Source organism: Oncorhynchus mykiss, chromosome 7 (assembly GCF_057628025.1).
Source record: "Oncorhynchus mykiss isolate SJ-2025 chromosome 7, ASM5762802v1, whole genome shotgun sequence".
In the NCBI taxonomy this organism is placed as follows: Eukaryota; Metazoa; Chordata; class Actinopteri; order Salmoniformes; family Salmonidae; genus Oncorhynchus; species Oncorhynchus mykiss.
In genome coordinates this window covers 4437063-4457157 of record NC_143028.1, presented here as the reverse complement: position 1 = coordinate 4457157, position 20095 = coordinate 4437063, and the positions used below count along the sequence as shown (strand labels likewise).

The 20095-nt window shown below is 43.4% G+C and overlaps 1 protein-coding gene and 1 long non-coding RNA gene across 3 annotated transcripts; one reads left to right on the top strand and one right to left on the bottom strand.

The window, feature by feature from the left end:
* Positions 1 to 7149: 7149 nt before the first annotated feature.
* Positions 7150 to 8708, bottom strand: LOC149982220 (uncharacterized). The gene is made up of 2 exons (XR_016497014.1): positions 8504 to 8708; positions 7150 to 8344 (listed from the first exon to the last, which is right to left on the bottom strand). It is a non-coding gene; the product is annotated as an uncharacterized LOC149982220 (long non-coding RNA).
* On the top strand, positions 8028 to 19930 carry LOC110495514 (serine/threonine/tyrosine-interacting-like protein 2). Of its 2 annotated transcripts, none has more exons than XM_036982158.2 (6): positions 8028 to 8186; positions 9261 to 9427; positions 11926 to 12044; positions 14388 to 14619; positions 15294 to 15511; positions 16623 to 19930. In XM_036982158.2, exons 2-6 carry the CDS (start codon positions 9315 to 9317, stop codon positions 19376 to 19378), a joined length of 3438 nt encoding a protein of 1145 aa, XP_036838053.2. In that variant the 5' UTR covers positions 8028 to 8186; positions 9261 to 9314; the 3' UTR covers positions 19379 to 19930. The 2 variants fall into 2 exon arrangements, with proteins under 2 accessions (XP_036838053.2, XP_036838054.2); XM_036982159.2 differs by having other exon boundaries at positions 8045 to 8186; positions 9290 to 9427.
* The last annotated feature ends 165 nt before the right edge of the window (positions 19931 to 20095 follow it).

The window sequence follows — 20095 nt, the reverse complement described above, 5'->3', positions numbered from 1 at the left end:
AAATATCAAGTTCAGTGCAGTCGCAAAATACATCAAGTGCTATGATGAGGACTGCCACAGGAATGGAAGACCTGCTGCAGAGGATAGATTCCTTAGAGTTACCAGCCTCAGAAAATGCAGCCAGAGAAGACTGTGAATCAGGCCTTCATGGTCGAATTGCTGCAAAGAAACCACTACTAAAGGACACCAAAAGGTGAAGAGACTTGCTTGGGCTAAGAAACACGAGCAATGGACATTAGACCGGTGGAAATTTGACATTTGGTCTGATGAATCCAAATTTGAGATTTTTGGTTCCAACCGCTGTCTTTGTGAGATGCAGAGTACACGTGTGGTTCTCACCGTAAAGCATGGTGAAGGAGGTGTGATGGTGTGGGGGTGCTTTGCAAGTGACACTGTCTGTGATTTATTTAGAATTCAAGGCACACTTAACCAGCATGGCTACCACAGCATTCTGCAGCGATATGCCATCCCATCTGGTTTGCGCTTACTGAGACTATAAGTTGTTTTTCAACAGGACAATAACCCAAACACACCTCCAGGCTGTGTAAAAGCTATTTGACCAAGACGGAGAGTGATGGAGTGCTGCATCAGATGACCTGGCCTCCACAATCACCCGACCACAACCCAATTGAGATGGTGTGAGATGAGTTGGACCGCAGAGTGAGGGACAAGCAGCCAACAAGTGCTCAGCATATGTGGGAACTCCTTCAAGACTGTTGGAAAAGGGGGTTCCGGTGACACAACTTAGGAATGGCTGCCTAGTTTTTCACACTGTTGGGTATTACCACCCCCCCCCCCCCCCCCCCCCCCCTAAATTCAAGTACTTACTCTGAGCATTGTAATAACTTACGCAAAATGAAAAGGGGAAAATAGGAAAAGGTCGCGGAGCTACAGCAACAGCCCGTAACAAGACAGCAGAAGATATAATCGTTGATGAACCCGAGATGGCTAATGCCAGCGCAAATAAGATAGCAGCAGCAAAATAACCCTCATTTCGTGAGGTGATAAAGGAGGAATTGCGCGAGGCGCTCACAGGCTTACGAGAGGAACTTCGAGAAGATGTAAGAAAATAACTAAATGAGTTCAAGAAGGACATTAACCAGAAACTTGGAGAAAACAAAGAAGAACTTCACAGCATATCTACAAGAATGGGTGTTAGGAATTTTATGAATAATGACTAAACAATATCCCCATTTTAAATAGAACTGTAACTAAGTAAACTTATACTCTGTTTTATTATATCTGATTAACAATATGAATTCTTAAGTGAGGGATTGTGGAGCCTGAAACAGGGGGTAATTACATTAAATAAATACCATTCCAGCCAGGTTGGAGAGGATTGGAAGTGTTTTTTTTTAAGTAAGCAGAAAGGGTCATTAACCTATGGTTGAACCGACTCAACTTAGCTCTGGAATGTTCAGATAAGGCAGTATGTGTCTTCTTAGGTTTTCCATTAGCTGGAACTGTCTGCTGAATGGTGATGGATGAAAACTTCGGAAGGTTTATCTCGAATGAACTTTTGAACTTGGGAGAAAGAATACCTATGACGTCATATTTTGTATATAAACTGTTATACTGTTAAACTGTTACTCCGAGAATAAATACTATTATCTATTTTTGATAAGACTGGTCTCTGTCTATTTTATACAAATAAAAATCTTACAAATTCTCATAAAATAGACTAAGTGAATTCAATTAATGAAAACATATTGGAATAATGAAATTATACTAACAATGGGGGACGCAGAACAGCGCATTGGGGAAACAGACACATGGAACTCTGCAGTCAAGGAAATACTTGAACAATCACTGAAAAACCAACACGCACTACAGGCAAAAGTGACAGAACTCGAAGGTTTCTCACGTCGAAACAACATTAGACTTTATAATGTAGTAGAGGGTGCAGAAAAAGACTCTATGCCCAAATTCGTGGATGGTCGATTCAAAGACATACTTGAAGACGACACTGACGACACTGGGAATTGAGAGAGCACACCGAGGTCTTGCCCCAAACCCTCTCAGCAGCGCCCCACCAAGACCCATAATAGTACGGTTCCTAAAATTCTCAGTCAAAGAGAAAGTCTTACATGCAACCTGGAAAAAGCCTGTTAGCTTCCAAGGCCATCGAGTGTTCTTTGATCATGACTAAGCAGGAGAGATACTGAAAAGAAGGAAAGATTACACCCCATTAAGAAAGCACTTAAAGAGATGGGTATACGCTTCCAAACACCATTCCCGGCAAAAATGCGGGTATTTCTGGAAAATGGCCCGGTTACATACAAGCATGCAGACGAGGCGGCTGAGGATCTGAAGTCGAGGGGCATCCCAGTGGAGTATACCACCAGGAGAAAGGCAACATCACCGGTGGAAAGACTCGAGCAGGCTCTCCTATGGATCGTTGTCGACAAGCAGAGTCATGGCGAAAGAGGGAAACCACCTCGGAGAGAGGACGTTCACATCCGAGAGAGACTCAGGCATTTCCAGGGGAAGGTGGAAGACGCTGAATCGGATTTAACCCTAATTAATAGTTACCGCGAGCTGTTAAGATGTTGGGTTGTTACGGTTGACATGGCAATAGGTATAATATCTCCCCTATTTTCCCCCCAATGCTGAACAAGGGTGAGTAGCCAAAAGTGTGTTCTTTATGAACACACTAAGTAGCATCACGTTAATAACATATATTTGAACTAAGGATTAATGACACATTGACAACGGGGCGACAGAAGGGCATATCGAGGGGAGGATTCATGATATGCACACATGACCGATATAGTTTTCACTTGTAATTAACCGATGTGTATAAGCGACGAAATAGGCACCCTTATTATTTTTGGTTCCACCAGGTCTTGTTTGTGACTACGTCACGCATTTTCATATCTGAGCGAGGGGCCCATCCTGCGGACAGGCTCATCCCCTCAAACCCCAGAGGCAAGAGACAGTCCTCTGACATGGGAGTCCAAATACCAAAATATTTTCCTACTTTGGTTTACTTTATTATCGTTCTTGATTTTTAGTTCATTTTTAGGCTCAAGATAAGCAGGCAGATATGGTGCACAGGTTTTTTTTATTTATATCGATGCATCATGGGGATGCATCGATTTAAGCTCATAATTTAAGCTCATAATAAGTCTCAATGTAAACGGACTGGGGAGTGACATCAAGAGAAGTAAGGTAATAGCAAAGATGAAACGGGAGAGAAGTGACATACTATTCTGGCAGGAAACTCACTTATCCACACCTGAACACGAGAAACTAAAGAAAATGGGATATAGGAATACTTTTTTTCTTCTTACAAAATGGGTAGAAGGGGAGTTGCAATCTTGACACCAAATTCAGTTAATTTAGAGTTTATGTCAGAAATAAAAGACAAGGAGGGTAGATTTACACATGTTAAATGTAAACTGGATAACAAAGAAGTTACATTTATTTAATGTAAACGTGCCCCCAGGGAGTGACATGGTCTTCTACAGGAAGGTGTTTGATTTAATTGCCACAGAAACCTCTGGCACTCTTATCTGTGGAGGGGATTTTAACACAATTTTAAACTCAAAATTGGACAGCACAAATCAAAATAGGAAAATGAGTCTAGTTGCTAAAAAGATCAATAGGATACTGCAGGATCTAGGACTGCTCGATGTATGGCGTGACACCCACGAGACCGATAAGGAATATACTTTTTACTCAGCCCGCCACACTGAATACTCCAGGTTAGACTACTTTTTCATGTACAGTGCAGATAGACACGGGCTTAAGGATTGTTGGATCAGGCAGAGCGACTTATCAGATCATAATAGAGTTTACCTTACCTTCACCTTGATAGCAAACCAAGAAATACTCTATGGAGACTTAATACGAGCATGCTAAATGATCCAGCATTCAAGGAATCAATAAAGTCAGAATTGAACATCTATCTGGAGAATAATTATAACGGGGAAGTATCTCCTGCTACATTGTGGGATGCAGCTGAGGCGGTTATTAGAGGAAAGATCATAGCCACATCATCTCTCAAGAAAATGATTAAAGCACAGAAACTGCTGAAATTACAGGAAACCCTGTTCTAAGAAACTTAGAACGATCTCACAGTCAATACAAAGACCCTTTTATATTATGAGAGATTCAAAAGGTAAAACAGGAAATTGACCAGATTTATAGAGAAGAAGTAGAGAAAAAGCTCAGGTTCCTGAAACAACGATATTATGAAGCAGGCTCAAAAGCAACCAAATTACTAGCATGGGGACTCAGGAAACAACAAGCACAGAATACCATTTTCAAAATAAAAGACCCCAAAACAAAGAAAATCACATGCAAATTAGATGAAATACAGAATGCATTTGAATCATATAACACAAATCTGTACAAGCAACCAGAGAAGGCAGATGCACAGACAATAGAGCATTTTTTTAACTCACTTGATCTCCCCTTAATTGGGGCAGAGCAACATGATGGACTACCTTTTGAAATATCCACCGAAGAAATTAATAAACAATATCTCAACTAAAAGTAAACAAGTCTCCAGGCCCTGGTGGCTTCCCTTCAGAATGGTTCAAGACCTTCAGAGAACAACTAACACCTCTACTTAAGGCCCTGATGGCTTCCCTTCAGAATGGTTCAAGACCTTCAGAGAACAACTAACACCTCTACTTAAGGCCCTGGTGGCTTCCCTTCAGAATGGTTCAAGACCTTCAGAGAACAACTAACACCTCTACTTAAGGCCCTGGTGGCTTCCCTTCAGAATGGTTCAAGACCTTCAGAGAACAACTAACACCTCTATTTAAGGCCCTGATGGCTTCCCTTCAGAATGGTTCAAGACCTTCAGAGAACAACTAACACCTCTACTTAAGGCCTGTTTTAACTGGACTCTGCGGGAGGGGGGTCTCCCACCGTCTTGGAGAGAGGCCATCATATCTGTAATCCCAAAAGAGGGTAAAGATAAGAAGGAATGCAGTTCATATAGACCTATCGCAATTCTTAACACGGATTATAAACTATATGCATCAATAGTAGCCAAAAGAATGGAGAACATAATCCCAGAATTGATTGATGGAGATCAAACTGGTTTCATACAAAATAGGCAGACACAGGACAATATAAGGAGAACACTAAATGTCATGGACCACATTACTCAGAATAAGACAAGTGCAATATTAATCAGTCTAGATGCAGAAAAAGCATTTGATTCAGTGGGATGGGATTACCTATTCCAAGTTATGGAAAGATTGGGTTTCAACAAAGAAGTGACACAGTGCATCAAAACACTATATTCGCGTCCGACCGCTAGAAAAAAATTGACATTTGTCACGAACGATAAAATTAGAGCGAGGGGCAAGACGAGGCTGTAATCTTTCACCCACACTCTTCTCCTTGTACCTCGAACCATTAGCACAGGCAATAAGACAGGACCCAACTTTAGAGGGAATAACAATAAGAGGCAGTGAACATAAAATATGCATGTATGCTGATGACGTTCTGTTATTCCTTAAAGACCCAGGCTCAAGTGTACCTGGATTGATGGATGTTTTATAAACATTTGGAACATATTCATGGTATGTGCTTAACGTACACAAGATCCAAGCCCTAGTATATAATTATACCCCACAGGAAGAGCTGAAGAGGAGATATAACTTCCACTGGACCTCTTCATCCATGAAATATCTTGGAGTATATCTACCAAAAGATACACCCAAACTTTATTGCATGAATTACAATCACATCAACAAGAAAATATATTATGACCTAGACAGGTGGAATTCACTTCCCTTAGATCTTAGTAGTAGAATTGAAACAATCAAAATGAACATCCTGCTGAGGTTACTGTATTTGTTCCAATCACTGCCCATAGAAATCCTGCCTAAACAGTTGAGGTATAAACGGATATCAAGGTTTATCTGGAACAGGAAGAGACCAAGAACTAGATATGCAACATTACAATTACCAAACAACTGTGGGGGTATGGCCTTACCAAACCTAAAAGATGATTATGTGTCAGCCCATTGAGACCTCTGGTGTGTTGGCGCAATTCAGAATACGAATCCAAATGGAAAGACATGGAGACTACTCTGACAGAGATACCCATACAGTCAGTTTAGGGAAATAAGGACATGGTAATAAAAATATACAGTAGACAAAATCAGTGGATTCATTTCTCTCTGAAGAGATGGTTTAGGGTAGTTAAGCAAAATAATTTAGACAGAGAGATCAAACTGCTGAGTTGGCCCGCATACGACCCCAGCTTCATCCCTGCAACTCAGGACAGCAGATTTAAACAATGGACGCAGAAAGGCATCACATCATTCAGTACAATTATAAGGAATGGGGACCTAGATAACTTCCAGGACCTAAGTAAAAAACATGGCTTGGATAAACAAGATTTTTACAGATACCTACAAGTTCGACACTATTTCTCAAGGGAGATAAAAGTGACTGACCCTCGAGCACTTCCAAAATTAATCCAAGTATTCACTAACGCATACAACTTGGGGAGTAACAAAAAAACTCTAAAATCTCTACTTTGGTATTCAAACCTCAAAGAAACATTCTACTATAATAAAAAGAAATGGGAGGAGGAACTTAAAATTAAAATAACTAATGAAACATGGTTGAACATATTAGAGACTCAACAAAGCTCCACCAACTCAAGGTCATGGAGAAAATTCTGTTGGAAGAATGTTATACGTTTCTTCATAACACCTAAACTGAAATCAGTTTGGAGAGAATGCGGCCTATCGAGGGTGGATCACTCTCATATCTTTTGGACTTGCCCCGCAATCGAAACCTACTGGGGAGAAATAAGATCTATCATTGGAAAAAATAATGGGATTTGACATAGAACAAACATTAATTTCTTTGTACTTGGGTGAAATACCTGATAACTTACACAATAGAGAAAAGTACCTCTTGAAGGTCCTACTGGCAGCCAGTAAAAAGCCTATCACTACTAAATGGCTACAAAAAGACCCTCCCACAGTGACACAATGGATAGACATTGTAGAAGAAATACACCACATGGAGCGTATGACCTTTGAACACAAGAGGAGAGAGGTCAGGAATACTGGGAAAATGCGTTTCGTACATGAAAAAGTTCAAAACATTCAAAGATGTCAATGTAACTAATATGATGAAGGTATGACGTGCACTGTAACTGCCAGATCCTTTTTGTTGTTCTTTTGTTTTACTTTATTTGTACTTCCGTTGTGTTCCTACAATAAAAACAAAGTATATAAAAAAAAATTTAAGACTGTTGGAAAATCATTCCAGGTGAAGCTGGTTGAGAGAATGCCAAGAATGTGCAAAGTTGTCATCAAGGCAAAGGGTGGCTACTTTGAAGAATCTCAAATATAGAATATATTTTGATTCTTTTAACACTTTTTTTGAATACGACATGATTCCAAATGTGTTATTTCATAGTTTTGATTTCTTCACTATCATTCTACAATAGTAAAAATAAAGAAAAACCCTTGAATGAGTAGGTGTGTCCAAACCTTTGACTGGTACTGTATGTGTGTGTGTCTTGGTGTGTGTTAGTGTCTCTGTGTGTGTGTGTTTCTGTGTGTATCTCTGTGTGTGTGTGTGTGTGTGTGTGTGCGTGTCCTGGTGTGTCTCAGTGTGTGTGTGTGTGTCTATGTGTGTGTCTCAGTGTGTGTCTCTGTGTGTCCTTAGGTAGGTGTAAGAGCCCGACCCAGTGACTAGCCTGCATTCTCTCTATATATATATATTTAGAGCCAGACACATTGTCAGCTGGAGATAACACAGACTGCAGACCCCCTAAATAGAATGACAATCAAACACACACACACACACACACACACACACACACACACACACACACACACACACACACACACATAATAACAGATTTATAAGACGAATCAGAAGTGCATCCATTGTCCATCTAAATAAACAGATATTTGTGTGTGTTTAACCAATTGCTGCACCTTTGTATCTGGACTTGGCTGGACCCCAGGCTCACAGGATTAATAATGTTCCTCTGAGAGAAGCTGTGGTGATGTCACAGGGGTGTAAGGTGTCAGGGGGAGTGTCCACAAAGGGGTAAGGGTGGGGGAGGGGGTGGCAGATAGGGTTGGGGACTCTCTTATAAGTTTGGTTTAGGTCTCTCTCTCGGCCCCCTACAATCCCACAGTCCCAACGTCCCAACAGTGAAAGGCGGACCACAGCTATAACCAGCTCAGGTAAGAGACAACGTCTGAGGTTAGGTTCACCTTTGTGGGGGGAGGGGTGGTTACGGGACAGAACTGTGGTATCTTCACCCTCTTTTCACTGCTCTGTCACACCACTGGGCCTGAAGGCTCTGTGCAGCTGTCCTTGTTGCTAAAAATAAATACTCAGGCTGACATACACACACACACACAAAACACATACACACACAAAACACATACACATATTCATGCTTTCAGTATAATCTCAGATGATTGCAGTTTTTCAGATGTGACAGTAAGTGACTGCCTGTTGACTATCAGTAGGGTTAAGAGTGATGAAGCATACGTACCTCATCATATTTATTGGGTTTATGTGATGAACAGTTGATACAGCCCTTTTCATCTCTCTAGTCTGTCATGATCCACAAATGGAGGCTGTGTGTTTTAGATGTTTATGTGGCTGTGAAGAAATAGCAATCTGTTAGAATGATGCACTTCTTATGAGGCAAGGTTAGGGTTAGGGTTATGGTAATGACAGAGACATTCAGGTTAGGGTTAGGGTTATGGTAATGACAGAGACATTCAGGTTAGGGTTAGGGTTATGGTAATGACAGAGACATTCAGGTTAGCACTTAATGTTATGGTAATGATAGAGACATTCAGGTTAGCACTTAATGTTATGGTAATGACAGAGACATTCAGGTTAGGGTTAGGGTTATGGTAATGATAGAGACATTCAGGCTTTAATGTTATGGTAATGACAGAGACATTCAGGTTTCCTTAATGTTATAGTAATGATAGAGACATTCAGGCTTTAATGTTATGGTAATGACAGAGACATTCAGGTTTCCTTAATGTTATAGTAATGACAGAGACATTCAGGTTTCCTGGAACATCTTTCCAGGATCAAGAACTAGATTTTTTTTGAAAGAGTAATGTCTGCTTTCATAACACATAATTGTGTTTGGGAATCCAGTGAAAACACAGTAACTATCAACCATATTCTGTGTGTATTTGTGTCTGCAATAGTTTGTGTTTTGTCCATTAGTACATTCCTTGAATTCTAATCTGAGCTTGTTTCACCAATGAATTTCCTCTGTGAATCAGAGGAATTTCTGTTTCCCACATCCTTGAAGACAAGAAAGGAAGGATTGCGTTGCCATGGCGTCACCGAGCGAGGGCGATCAGACGGTGCCTGATGGAGAGAGAGAAAAGGAGGCGACTAAGGTCAAATCTATTCAGTCCCACTATCTCCGCTGTCCCTCCCCCAGCAGGTAAGCATACATGGAGACCCACTGTTCTTGTAGTTCTGTAATGGGAAATGACCCACCCAGGGCTGTCACGGCTGTTGAAGGAACTGGACCAAGGTGCAGCGTGGTGAGCGTACATTTTCTCTTTTATTCGAAATGACGCCAAACAAAACAATAAACAATACAAAACAAACCGTGAAGCTTCAGGCTATGTGCCATTAACAAAGTTAACTTCCCACAAACACAGGTGGGAAAAAGGGTACCTAAGTATGGTTCCCAATCAGAGACAACGATAGACAGCTGTCCCTGATTGAGAACCATACCCGGCCAAAACATAGAAGTAGAAAATCATAGAAACACAAAACATAGAATGCCCACTCCAACTCACGCCCTGACCAAACCAAAATAGAGACATAAAAAGGAACTCTAAGGTCAGGGCGTGACAAGGGCTCTAATAGTGTGTTAAATAAATGTATTGTCCAACTTCAATTCAGCTTCCAAGCACAATTTGGTCAATTTGTAGAGAGTATAGCCATGTCAATTTTATAGCATATAGAACGTCTTTCATCAGAAGTGCTCACAAGAACTGATTACTACTGTCACACACTATGAAGCACTCTAGACCTGGATCAAATACATACAGTTGAAGTCGGAAGTTTGCATACACCTTAACCAAAAACATTTAAACTCCGTTTTCCACAATTCCTGACATTTAATCCTAGTAAAATTCCCTGTTTTAGGTCAGTTAGGATCACCACTTTATTTGAAGAATGTGAAATGTCAGAAAAATAGTAGAGAGAATGACTTATATCAACTTTTATTTCTTTCATCACATTCCCAGTGGGTCAGAAGTTTACATACACTAAATTAGTATTTGGTAGCATTGCCTTTAAATGGTTTAACTTGGGTCAAACATTTTGGGTAGCCTTCCACAAGCGTCTCACAATAAGTTGGGTGAATTTTGGCCCATTCCTCCTGACAGAGCTGGTGTAACGGAGTTAGGTTTGTAGGCCTCCTTGCTCGCACGTGCTTTTTCAGTTCTGCCCACACATTTTCTATAGGATTGAGGTCAGGGATTTGTGATGGCTACTCCAATACCTTGACTTTGTTGTCCTTAAGCCATTTTGCCACAACTTTGGAAGTATGCTTGGGATCATTGTCCATTTGGAAGTGTCACGACTTCCGCCAAAGTCGGTTCCTCTCCTTGTTCGGGCGGCATTCGGCGGACGACGTCACCGGTCTTCTAGCCATCGCCAATCCACCTTTGATTTTCCATTTGTTTTGTCTTGTTTTTCCACACACCTGGTTCCCCCATGTCTGTGTGTGAAATTGTTTGATGTATAGTGCTTGTGCACTCTGACTGGTTCGCGACCGGATATTTTGTACCCATATTTTGTTGTTCTGGGTACCATTGGTTTTGCTTATTAAACTGCTCCGGTTATTACCCAGTTCTGCTCTCCTGCGCCTGACTTCCCTGCAGCCAGTCACACGCCCCTTACAGGAAGACCCATTTGCGACCAAGCTTTAACGTCCTGACTGATGTCTTGAGATGTTGCTTCAATATATCCACATAAATTTCCTCCCTCATGATGCCATCTATTTTGGGAAGTGCGCCAGGCCCTCCTGCAGCAAAGCACCTCCACAACATGATGCTGCCACCCCCATGCTTCACGGTTGGGATGGTGTTCTTCGGCTTGCAAGCGTCCCCCTTTTTCTTCCAAACATAACGATGGTCATTATGGCCAAACAGTTCTATTTTTGTTTCATCAGACCAGAGGACATTTCTCCAAAAAGTATGATCTTTGTCCCCATGTGCAGTTGCAAACCATAGTCTGTCTTTTTTATGATGGTTTTGGCAGGTGGTTTCTTCCTTGTTGAGCGGCCTTTCAGGTTTTGTCTATATAGGACTCGTTTTACTGTGGATATAGATATTTATGTACCTGTTTCCTCCAGCATCTTCACAGGGTCCTTTGCTGTTGTTCTGGGATTGATTTGCACTTTTCGCACCAAAGTACGTTCATCTCTAGGAGACAGAACGCGTCTCCTTCCTGAGCGGTATGGCGGCTGTGTGGTCCAATGGTGTTTATACTTGCGTACTATTGTTTGTACAGATGAATGTGGTACCTTCAGGCGTTTGGAAATTGCTCTCAAGGGTGAACGAGACATGTGGAGGTCTACAATTTATTTCTGAGGTCTTGGCTGATTCCTTTTGATTTTCCCATGATGTCAAGTGAAGAGGCACTGAGTTTGAAGGTAGGCCTTGAAATATATCCACAGGTACACCTCCCAATGACTCAAATGATGTCAGTTAGCCTGTCAGAAGCATCTAAAGCCATGACATAATTTTCTGGAATTTTCCAAGCTGTTTAAATGTCCCAAAAGTGCCAACTCCACCCACCCTGCATGTCAGGCTAAATCAATCACACCTCCAGTATTTGACATTACATATATTTGCCCCCCCCCCCCGGTTTGCTTAGTAATTATATTCATATGGTTATGACTATGTCTCTATACTTTTGCAGTTTCTCCGTGATCTCTGAGTCCAGATTCTCCGTGATATCAGGGTCGGATGCCGAGAGCATCTATATGGAGCCCATTCACCTGTCCTCAGCTATAGCTGCCAAACAAATCATCAACGAGGGTGAGACACAGATTCATTCCACCAACCACACATAACTCACATGCTGTTTTTTTGCCTTGTGAGTGGATCTGAACATTATGATTTAAAACATCTAAATGAAAGCTTTCATATTGGCAGAATACAATTTTATAAATGCTGTTCACCTAGAGAAGCATGGCTGTCGACAAAGTGAGTGCTTGTGACTATAAGGTTCTATCTAGAAAAAGATGATTCTGAGATAATTGGCTTTGAAGTTCTGAACCCTCATTGGTTTGAATGAGTAGTTTGAACTACTTTTATCTTGTATTCTTTTGAACTTAACATGAATGTAGGTATTTAGACTACTGTATAGGTAGAGAACATTGAACAGAACAAGGCTGTTTCAATAACTACATGTTGACTAAAATACAGATAGAACCTTATAGTCCCAAGCTCTCGATAGGTTAAAGAAAGTTGAAGGGTGGAACCACAAAGAAAGCCGGGGAAAAACAGCCACCACTAGTCCTGTTTGCAGGTTCACCTTATACAGATCAGCTTGGGGCAGCCTAGTGGTTAGAGTGTTGGGCCAGTAACCGAAAGGTTGCTGGATCAAATCCCAGAGCTGACAAGGTAAAAATAACCCCCTGTTCCCTGGTAGGCTGTCATTGTAAATAAGAATTTGCTCTTAACTGACTTGCCTAGTTAAAACAAATACTGTACTGGTGCCAAGCACATTGCGTGTGCCTGGCTCCACATACATATTGTATTTGTCCCATAGAGATAAAGCTGTGGTTTGTCCCCGAATGGCCAATTTAGCTTAAAAAGCAGTTAAATAATCAATGCTCTATTATCCAATAGGCGGTGTCAGAGGAAAGCCCATACAATTGTCAGACTCCAGTCACCCAAGTCATAGACTAGCAGCACGGCAAGCAGTACCGGAGCACCAAGTCTTAATAGCTTCTACCACCAAGCCATAAGACTGCTGAACAATTAATCAAATGGCCACAGGACTATTACATTGACCCCCCCCCCCCCTCCATTTGTTTTGTACACTGCCGCTACTCGCTGTTTATTATCTATGCATAGTCACTTCACCCCTACCTACATGTACAAATTACGTCAACTAACCTGTACCCCTGCACACTGACTCGGTACGCCCTGTATATAGCCTCGTTATTGTTATTTTATTGTGTTACTTTAAAAAACATTTTTACTTTAGTTTATTTGGAAAATATTTTCTTAACTCTTCTTGAACTGCACTTTTGGATCAGTGGGTCCCACATGGGACGTTTGAGCTAACATAGGCTAATGCGATTAGCATGAGGTTGTAAGTAGCAAGAAAGTTTCTCAGGACATAGACATATCTGATATTGGCAGAGAGCTTAAATTCTTGTTAATCTAACTGCACTGTCCAATTTACAGTAGCAATTACAGTGAAATAATACCATGCTATTGTTTGAGTAGAGTGCACAGTTTTGAACTTGAAAAGTTATTAATAAACAAATTAGGCACATTTGGGCAGTTTTCATTCAACATTTTGAACAGAAATTCAATGGTTCATTGGATCAGTCTAAAACTTTGCACATACACTGCTGTCATCTAGTGGCCAAAATCTAAATGGAACCTGTGCTGGAATAATACATTATTGCCTTTCTCTTGCATTACCAGATCTAATGTGTTATATTCTCCTACATTCCTTTCACATTTCCACAAACTTCAAAGTGTTTCCTTTCAAATGATATCAAGCATAGCCCTATCCTTGCTTCAGGGCCTCAGCTACAGGCATTTAGATTTGGTTATGTCATTTTAGACAAAAATGTTTTAAAAAAAGGGGCGGATCCTCATGAGGCTTTAAGGGCTTGTAAGTAAGCATTTCATGGTAAAGTCTACACTTGTTGTATTTGGTGCATGTGACAAATAAAGTTTGATTTGATTATACTGTAGCGTTAGAGTAATCACCTCTGTCTCTTACCTGAGAATACAATGTGTTCATTATGGCAATATCCAGCTAGAGACGTCCAAGCCATTATCCATAGCTAGACTGTCTGATTGGGGTAATGCGTTCGCCAACACACCACAATTATGCTCCTAACTAACTTTGAATAGGTTACTTTGCTTTCTAACAGTGTGTCCCTGCAGCAGCTGTCTATCCTTAACGGATGCTGTCTGCAAATGTGACATACTCCTGGTATGGTTTGTAAAGACTGACACAGAGGGTGGGGAGTTTTGCAGCACAAAGTTATTTCCTTCAATCTAGCCACTGTCTGTAGCCTACTTACACGTTTAGATGCAATGAATTATGTAATATTGTGGATTAGGCAGTAGGGTGTGTGTGTGTGTGTGTGTGTGTGTGTATCTGAATAGTCTGCTCTTTCCTTTCCTCAGAGCTCCCAAAACGGGGTATCAGGACAGAGAGTACCCCAGACAGCATGTTGGAGACAGCGGAACAGCTGATGGTGGAGGACCTCTACAACCGGGTGAAGGACATGATCGATGACCGCAGCCCCTATAACACCCCCTGTGTGATGGACATCCAGCGGGCCATGGTACAGGACCGCCTGGAGGCCCCCAACAACCCCGTGGACGAGGTGTGGAACAACATATTCATCGCTGAGAAGTGAGTCACTCACTGTGCCGTGGAAGTTACTGTATGCATTACATATCCCCATACACCCATCACACACAAGCACACACACACACACACACACACACACACATGCTCCGCCCTTCAAAATACAGTGTTATATGCATAGCTCATGGAACATCATTCCAGCCAGATTTACCCCCACCTCACTTTCACCATAGACAACTTCACTGAGTGTCAATAGAATGACAGATAGATAGCTGTTCACCTCCTATGGTATAATTAAGCAACAAGGCCCGAGTGGGTGTGGTATATGGTCAATATACCATGGTTAGGGGCTGTTCTTATGCACAACACAACGCAGAGTGCCTGGATACAGCCCTTAGCCGTGGTATATTGGCTATATACCACAAATCCCAGAGGTGCCTTATTGCTATTATAAACTGGTTATCAACGTAATTAGAGCAGTAAAAAGACCCGTGTTACCCGTGTTATACGGTCTGATATACCACGGCTGTCAGCCAGTCAGCATTCATCCCTCGAACCACCCAGTTTATAATACTTTGTAAAAGAGGCCTGTGCATTGCAGTCTATTTCGGGTCAGTGTACTTGTCATGGATACTCCATGTCCTTACCAGCCATTTCATAACCGTGACTCTATGACCACAACAACAACAGCGTTGCTTGTTCCTTCCTATGTTTTGCAGATCCGTGGCTGTCAATAAAGCTCGTCTGAAGCGCATGGGTATCACCCACATCCTGAACGCTGCCCATGGTACCGGGGTCTACACAGGGGAGGCCTTCTACGCTGGCATGAACATCGGCTACATGGGTATCGAGGTAGATGACTTTGCAGAGTCTGACATCTCCCCTCACTTCAGAACCTGCGCTGAGTTCCTGGATGAGGCCCTGTTGACACACAAGGGTGAGTCAGTGTTCTTTTGTGTGTTCTTATTGGTGGATCAATGCCCAATTCTCAATGGACCCACCTCAGACCCTACACCCTATGCATTTGTAGATCTACCTGGATTTGATTGATGAAAGTAATATGGTGAAACTTCCACCTATCCTACCAGACAGCGAGGGAGAGCTATTACCAGGATATTTAATGGATACGATATGAACGTCTTCTTGTGTGATCTCATGTTTTTCTCCCATTTCCATGGACCTTGAGTCTGGGCTAACCTGGACATAGTAGAACCAATCTCTGGATTGTTTGCTTTGGCTTAACTGGACTCAGTGATGATGAGGCTTGGAATTCCATCTCTAGACCAATCCAGAGACTACTTGGAGTTCCATCTAGATTCTAGACTAATCTATAGACTACTCCTAATTACTCATCATAACCAGGGGTGGCCGTCAGTCTTATTTTAGGGAGGTCACTCAGAGCCAATGGACAGGGATAGCCTAGTTATATCTGGACTCTGTTTAGGCGGGTGAATCATCTTCTAAAGCTTTTCACCCCCCCCCGCCCCAACTCTAATTAAACCCCAAATAGATTAGATCCACTGACCGCTTGAGTTAAATAAACACATATTTGTTAAGAATCAGGTTAAATGTCAGGCAGGAGTAACTAGTATTCATGTCATAGGTTTGGGTCTGCGGGGCCTCGCGGTCCTTTCCGCTACAGAGAGGGAGTAGGCAACGTATCACATTTCAAACCTGGCACCTTGGGGGTTATCATATCATGGGTTATGATGTCAGAGTTTATACCTGGGGGGGGGTACAGTGTTTAGGAGTGATACAGTCACAACTGGAAGGGAATACAGCCCTCTGCTGGTTATAGAGTGTCCTTGCAGAGCAGACGTCATGCTGGCTCTACCTGCACATAAAATGTATTAGCCTCCTACAGCTACAGCTGTTATCAACAAAATGGTACCTAATACTTTCAGATTCATGAAATCAGTATTGTCATTTGCTTATCCCTTACGTTGCAAATGTATCTTTAATTAACTACATATAAACACTGAAAAATAGTTATTTCTTATGTCAAGTGTAACCAATGGGAAGTGTGTTTTTGTCTTCTTCTCCTGCAGGTAAGGTCCTGGTGTCCTCTATGATGGGCGAGAGCCGCTCCGCTGTGCTGGTGGCTGCCTACCTCATGATTTTCCAACACATGACCATCATGGAGGCACTGACCACTCTGAGGAAGAAGCGACCCATCAACCCCAACGAGGGCTTCCTAAAACAGCTGCGTCAGCTTAACGAGACGCTACTAGAGGAGCGTGATGACGATGATGACGACACCCTCAGCCAATGCTCCGTCATCAACGCCCACACTCGCGCCCACCTGTTTGACGACGAAGAGAGCATGATGGGCGTGAAGGCCCACTCCATCATGATGGAGGAGGAGGAGGACAGCCAAAGCGTGATGAGTAGCGTGGCCTCGTCTGCGGCAGCCGCCGCCCTCAGGGACGGTGTTTTTGGAGGGCTGCGGATGGGCCTGGAACGGGCAGAGACAACAGAGGGCCTGGCCCTGCCTGGAAAAGACGCTGGCGACGGTGGGGAGGATGCAGAGGATGGGGATGAAGATGGCATGAGCATGATCCGCGAGTGGCAGAGGAGGAATGAGAAGTACCAGAGCGAAGAGTGGTGGGAGCAACAGCTGATGAGCGAGGCTGGGGACGAGGAGTCTCTCCTGGGGGGCATGCAGGGTCCTGGGGCAACAGAAGACCTGGAGAGCGTGACCAGTGAGGACGTCCAGGCCATGAAAGAGCGCCTGAAGCGGCGCCCGCGGCACTCCCCCTCAGAGTCAGTGTCCACGGCCAGTTGCAGCAGCTACTCTGACCTGTGGAAGCAGCGTCTGAAGGAGATCGAGGAGCAGGCGGCAGCGCGCTACCGCAAGAAGGACGACGACAACAACAGTGAGAGCACGGCGATGGAGGGGATACAAAATAAGAAGCAGACAATCAAGGACGACGTGGAGAGCGTGCTCTCTGACACCAGCTCCATGTACAACTTCTGCAAGAGGAACAAGGAGAACCTAACTCCCCTGGAGCGCTGGAGGGTGAAGAGGATCCAGTTTGGCTGGAATAAGAATGATGAAGGGAGGGATGGGGAGAAAAGAGCCGGGGGTGTATGGGGCAGTGGGGAGCAGGGAGATGGCGATGCTGAGGCCCACACTCCGGCACTGGAGGACGTCAACCTGACAGCCTACCAGACCTGGAAGATGAAACAGGCAAAGCGGCTTGGAGAGGACAACAAGGCAACAAAAGATGACATTGTGGAGATGAGCCGTGGCGAGGACTCGGCCACAGCCAAGAGGAGACAGAGGCGGGAGGAGCTCCTGGAGCGCTCGCGGAAGACACTGGAGGAGAGTCAGTCCATGTGTGGCTGGGAGACGGAGAGCTCCATGAGCGGAAGCACCCTGCCGCTCTCTGCCTTCTTCGCCCAGCCTGACGGCTCACAAGCCGGACGTGTTGCCAATGATGACAACATGTCCATGCTGAGTGGCAGGTCTTCTGTATCCCAAGCCCGCAGCACCAGATCTCAGGCCTCTATGGGCTCAGGAATTCCACAGGGCATTCCCCAAGTCCCCATGATCCCTGTGCCCACAATGCAGGGACCTGGTGGGGAGCCCATGGTCGACCTGTCCAGCATTCAGAACTGGATCGCCAATGTGGTGTCCGAGACCCTCATCCAGAAGGAGCGTGAGATGAGCCTCCCCCCGTCCCAGGCTGGATCGGTGCTAAGTTTCGGTGGGACATCTAGTGTGTTAGGGCCAGCAAGACGTGGCTTGGACGATGACAAGGCTTCTATGCTGAGTGGAGCGTCCTATTCGAGCTCGCTGGCTCATCACGGTGTCAGTGCTGGCAGGGCCGAGTCTGTGCTCTCTGGTAGAAGTGCTGCTTCTTCTACCAGTAATCTCTCCAGCATCTCCGGTCTGGGCTCCCGCAGGAGCAAGATCACCACCACCAGCGTGCCCCTCTACAGCCTTTTTGCGGACCAGGTCAACCTACAGAAGCTGGACTCCATGGACAAGCAGATGCAGTCGGAGATGAGGAACAAGATGGCCTGCTACGGGGTGAAGAAGATTGTCGAAGATAACAAGCGCAGCACACTCTACAAGAAGAAGAAGCCCAAGGACGAGGGCGAAGAGGAGGAAGAGAAGGAGGATGACTATTTAACAGGAAAGATAAAGACGTCTCTCCCACCTGCACCAGAGAAAAAGAAAGCACCTACGCGAAGCTATGGCCTTTCGGGCTGCCTAAATCTCTCCACCGCTCTGGAGAAAGAAAAGAACACCAGTGTTGATGATTGGCTAACCAACGTCATGCCTCCTTCAAGGAAACCAGCGTCCTATAGTGCAGAAGACGAGACTGATCCAGGGCCATCTGCCTCCGTGTATAACTTCGGGGGTCAGAGGGACTCGTCTGAGGAGGAAGACGAAGAGGAGGAGTATGAAGTCGCATCCAGATATCGCTCCAGATTCCAGGCAGACACAGAGTCACGTGTACTTGGCAAATTCTCTTCCAACAGCGTGGATTCCAGCAGCTACAGGACTAGAAGATCCTACACAGCCACTGAGGAAGAGGAGGAAGATGAGGAGAGTTATACATCGAAGAGGAAGTTTACTCATCACTCACAATATGAGAGTGGAGGGGAGACGGAGGGGAGGATAGAAAGGAAGGAAGAAAAGGAAGAGGAAGAAGATGTCGACAGATTCCTCAGCGATCTTAGGCAGAGGTCTCGGGCTCGGGCTGAGGCAGAAATGCAGGACGATGACATCGTTGCAGCTTGGAGGGCACAACAAGAATCCAAGTCAAATGGTTACAGAAGCAGTGACTCTTAACCAATCAAAGACAGTGTCACACTTACAGTAGGAAAGAAACTCAATCCAATGTTAATATGTTTCTTCAGCTAATAAATTAAAATTGCACACTTGCTACACAAGCCGCCTTTCTTAGAACATCGCTTGTGGTCTTTTTATTTTCAGAAGTGGGGTGACCTTTATAATTATATAGGTAGTTGTTATAGATCATTCTGACATGTAAATACTCATCTAAATCAAATATCTAAGCTTTATTATAATGGAAAAGGGAAAATGTGCACTTTGCTTTCTAAACTCAAACGAGTTTATTTCTCATAGTCAATTTTATAATCAAATGGACGCAAAATATGAATATTTAAATATTGCCTCAGCCTAACTGCATTGCTTGTGCAGTGCAAGTAGAGTAACACACGTCTGCTGTTTGTTGCATTGATTGTAAAATGCAACAACTAACCTACAAAACAATCTAAACTAGATTACTGTTCAAGACAAAATATTTATGCTGTACAATTTTTGGAGCACAAACGCGATCCATTTCAAAGCATTTATAATTGCAATAAATGTTAAAGCAATTATCTGGTTGTTTTATTTGATTTTTTATCTCATTCCTCATGCCTAAGGACACTGACCTGGATTCTAGTTGATCACATCTTTAACGAAAACATGAGACAGAGTTAGAAGAATAGAAGACAGAATAAAAGGAATTATGATAATCAAATCGCATAGCACTTAACATTG

Bases quoted from the DNA above. Each gene is read 5' to 3' on its own strand.
- LOC110495514 (XM_036982158.2), top strand. From the start codon at position 9,315: ATGGCGTCACCGAGCGAGGGCGATCAGACGGTGCCTGATGGAGAGAGA. The intron at 9,428-11,925 runs GTAAGCATACAT...ATACTTTTGCAG, and splicing joins CGCTGTCCCTCCCCCAGCAG to TTTCTCCGTGATCTCTGAGT. The intron at 15,512-16,622 runs GTGAGTCAGTGT...CTTCTCCTGCAG, and splicing joins GGCCCTGTTGACACACAAGG to GTAAGGTCCTGGTGTCCTCT.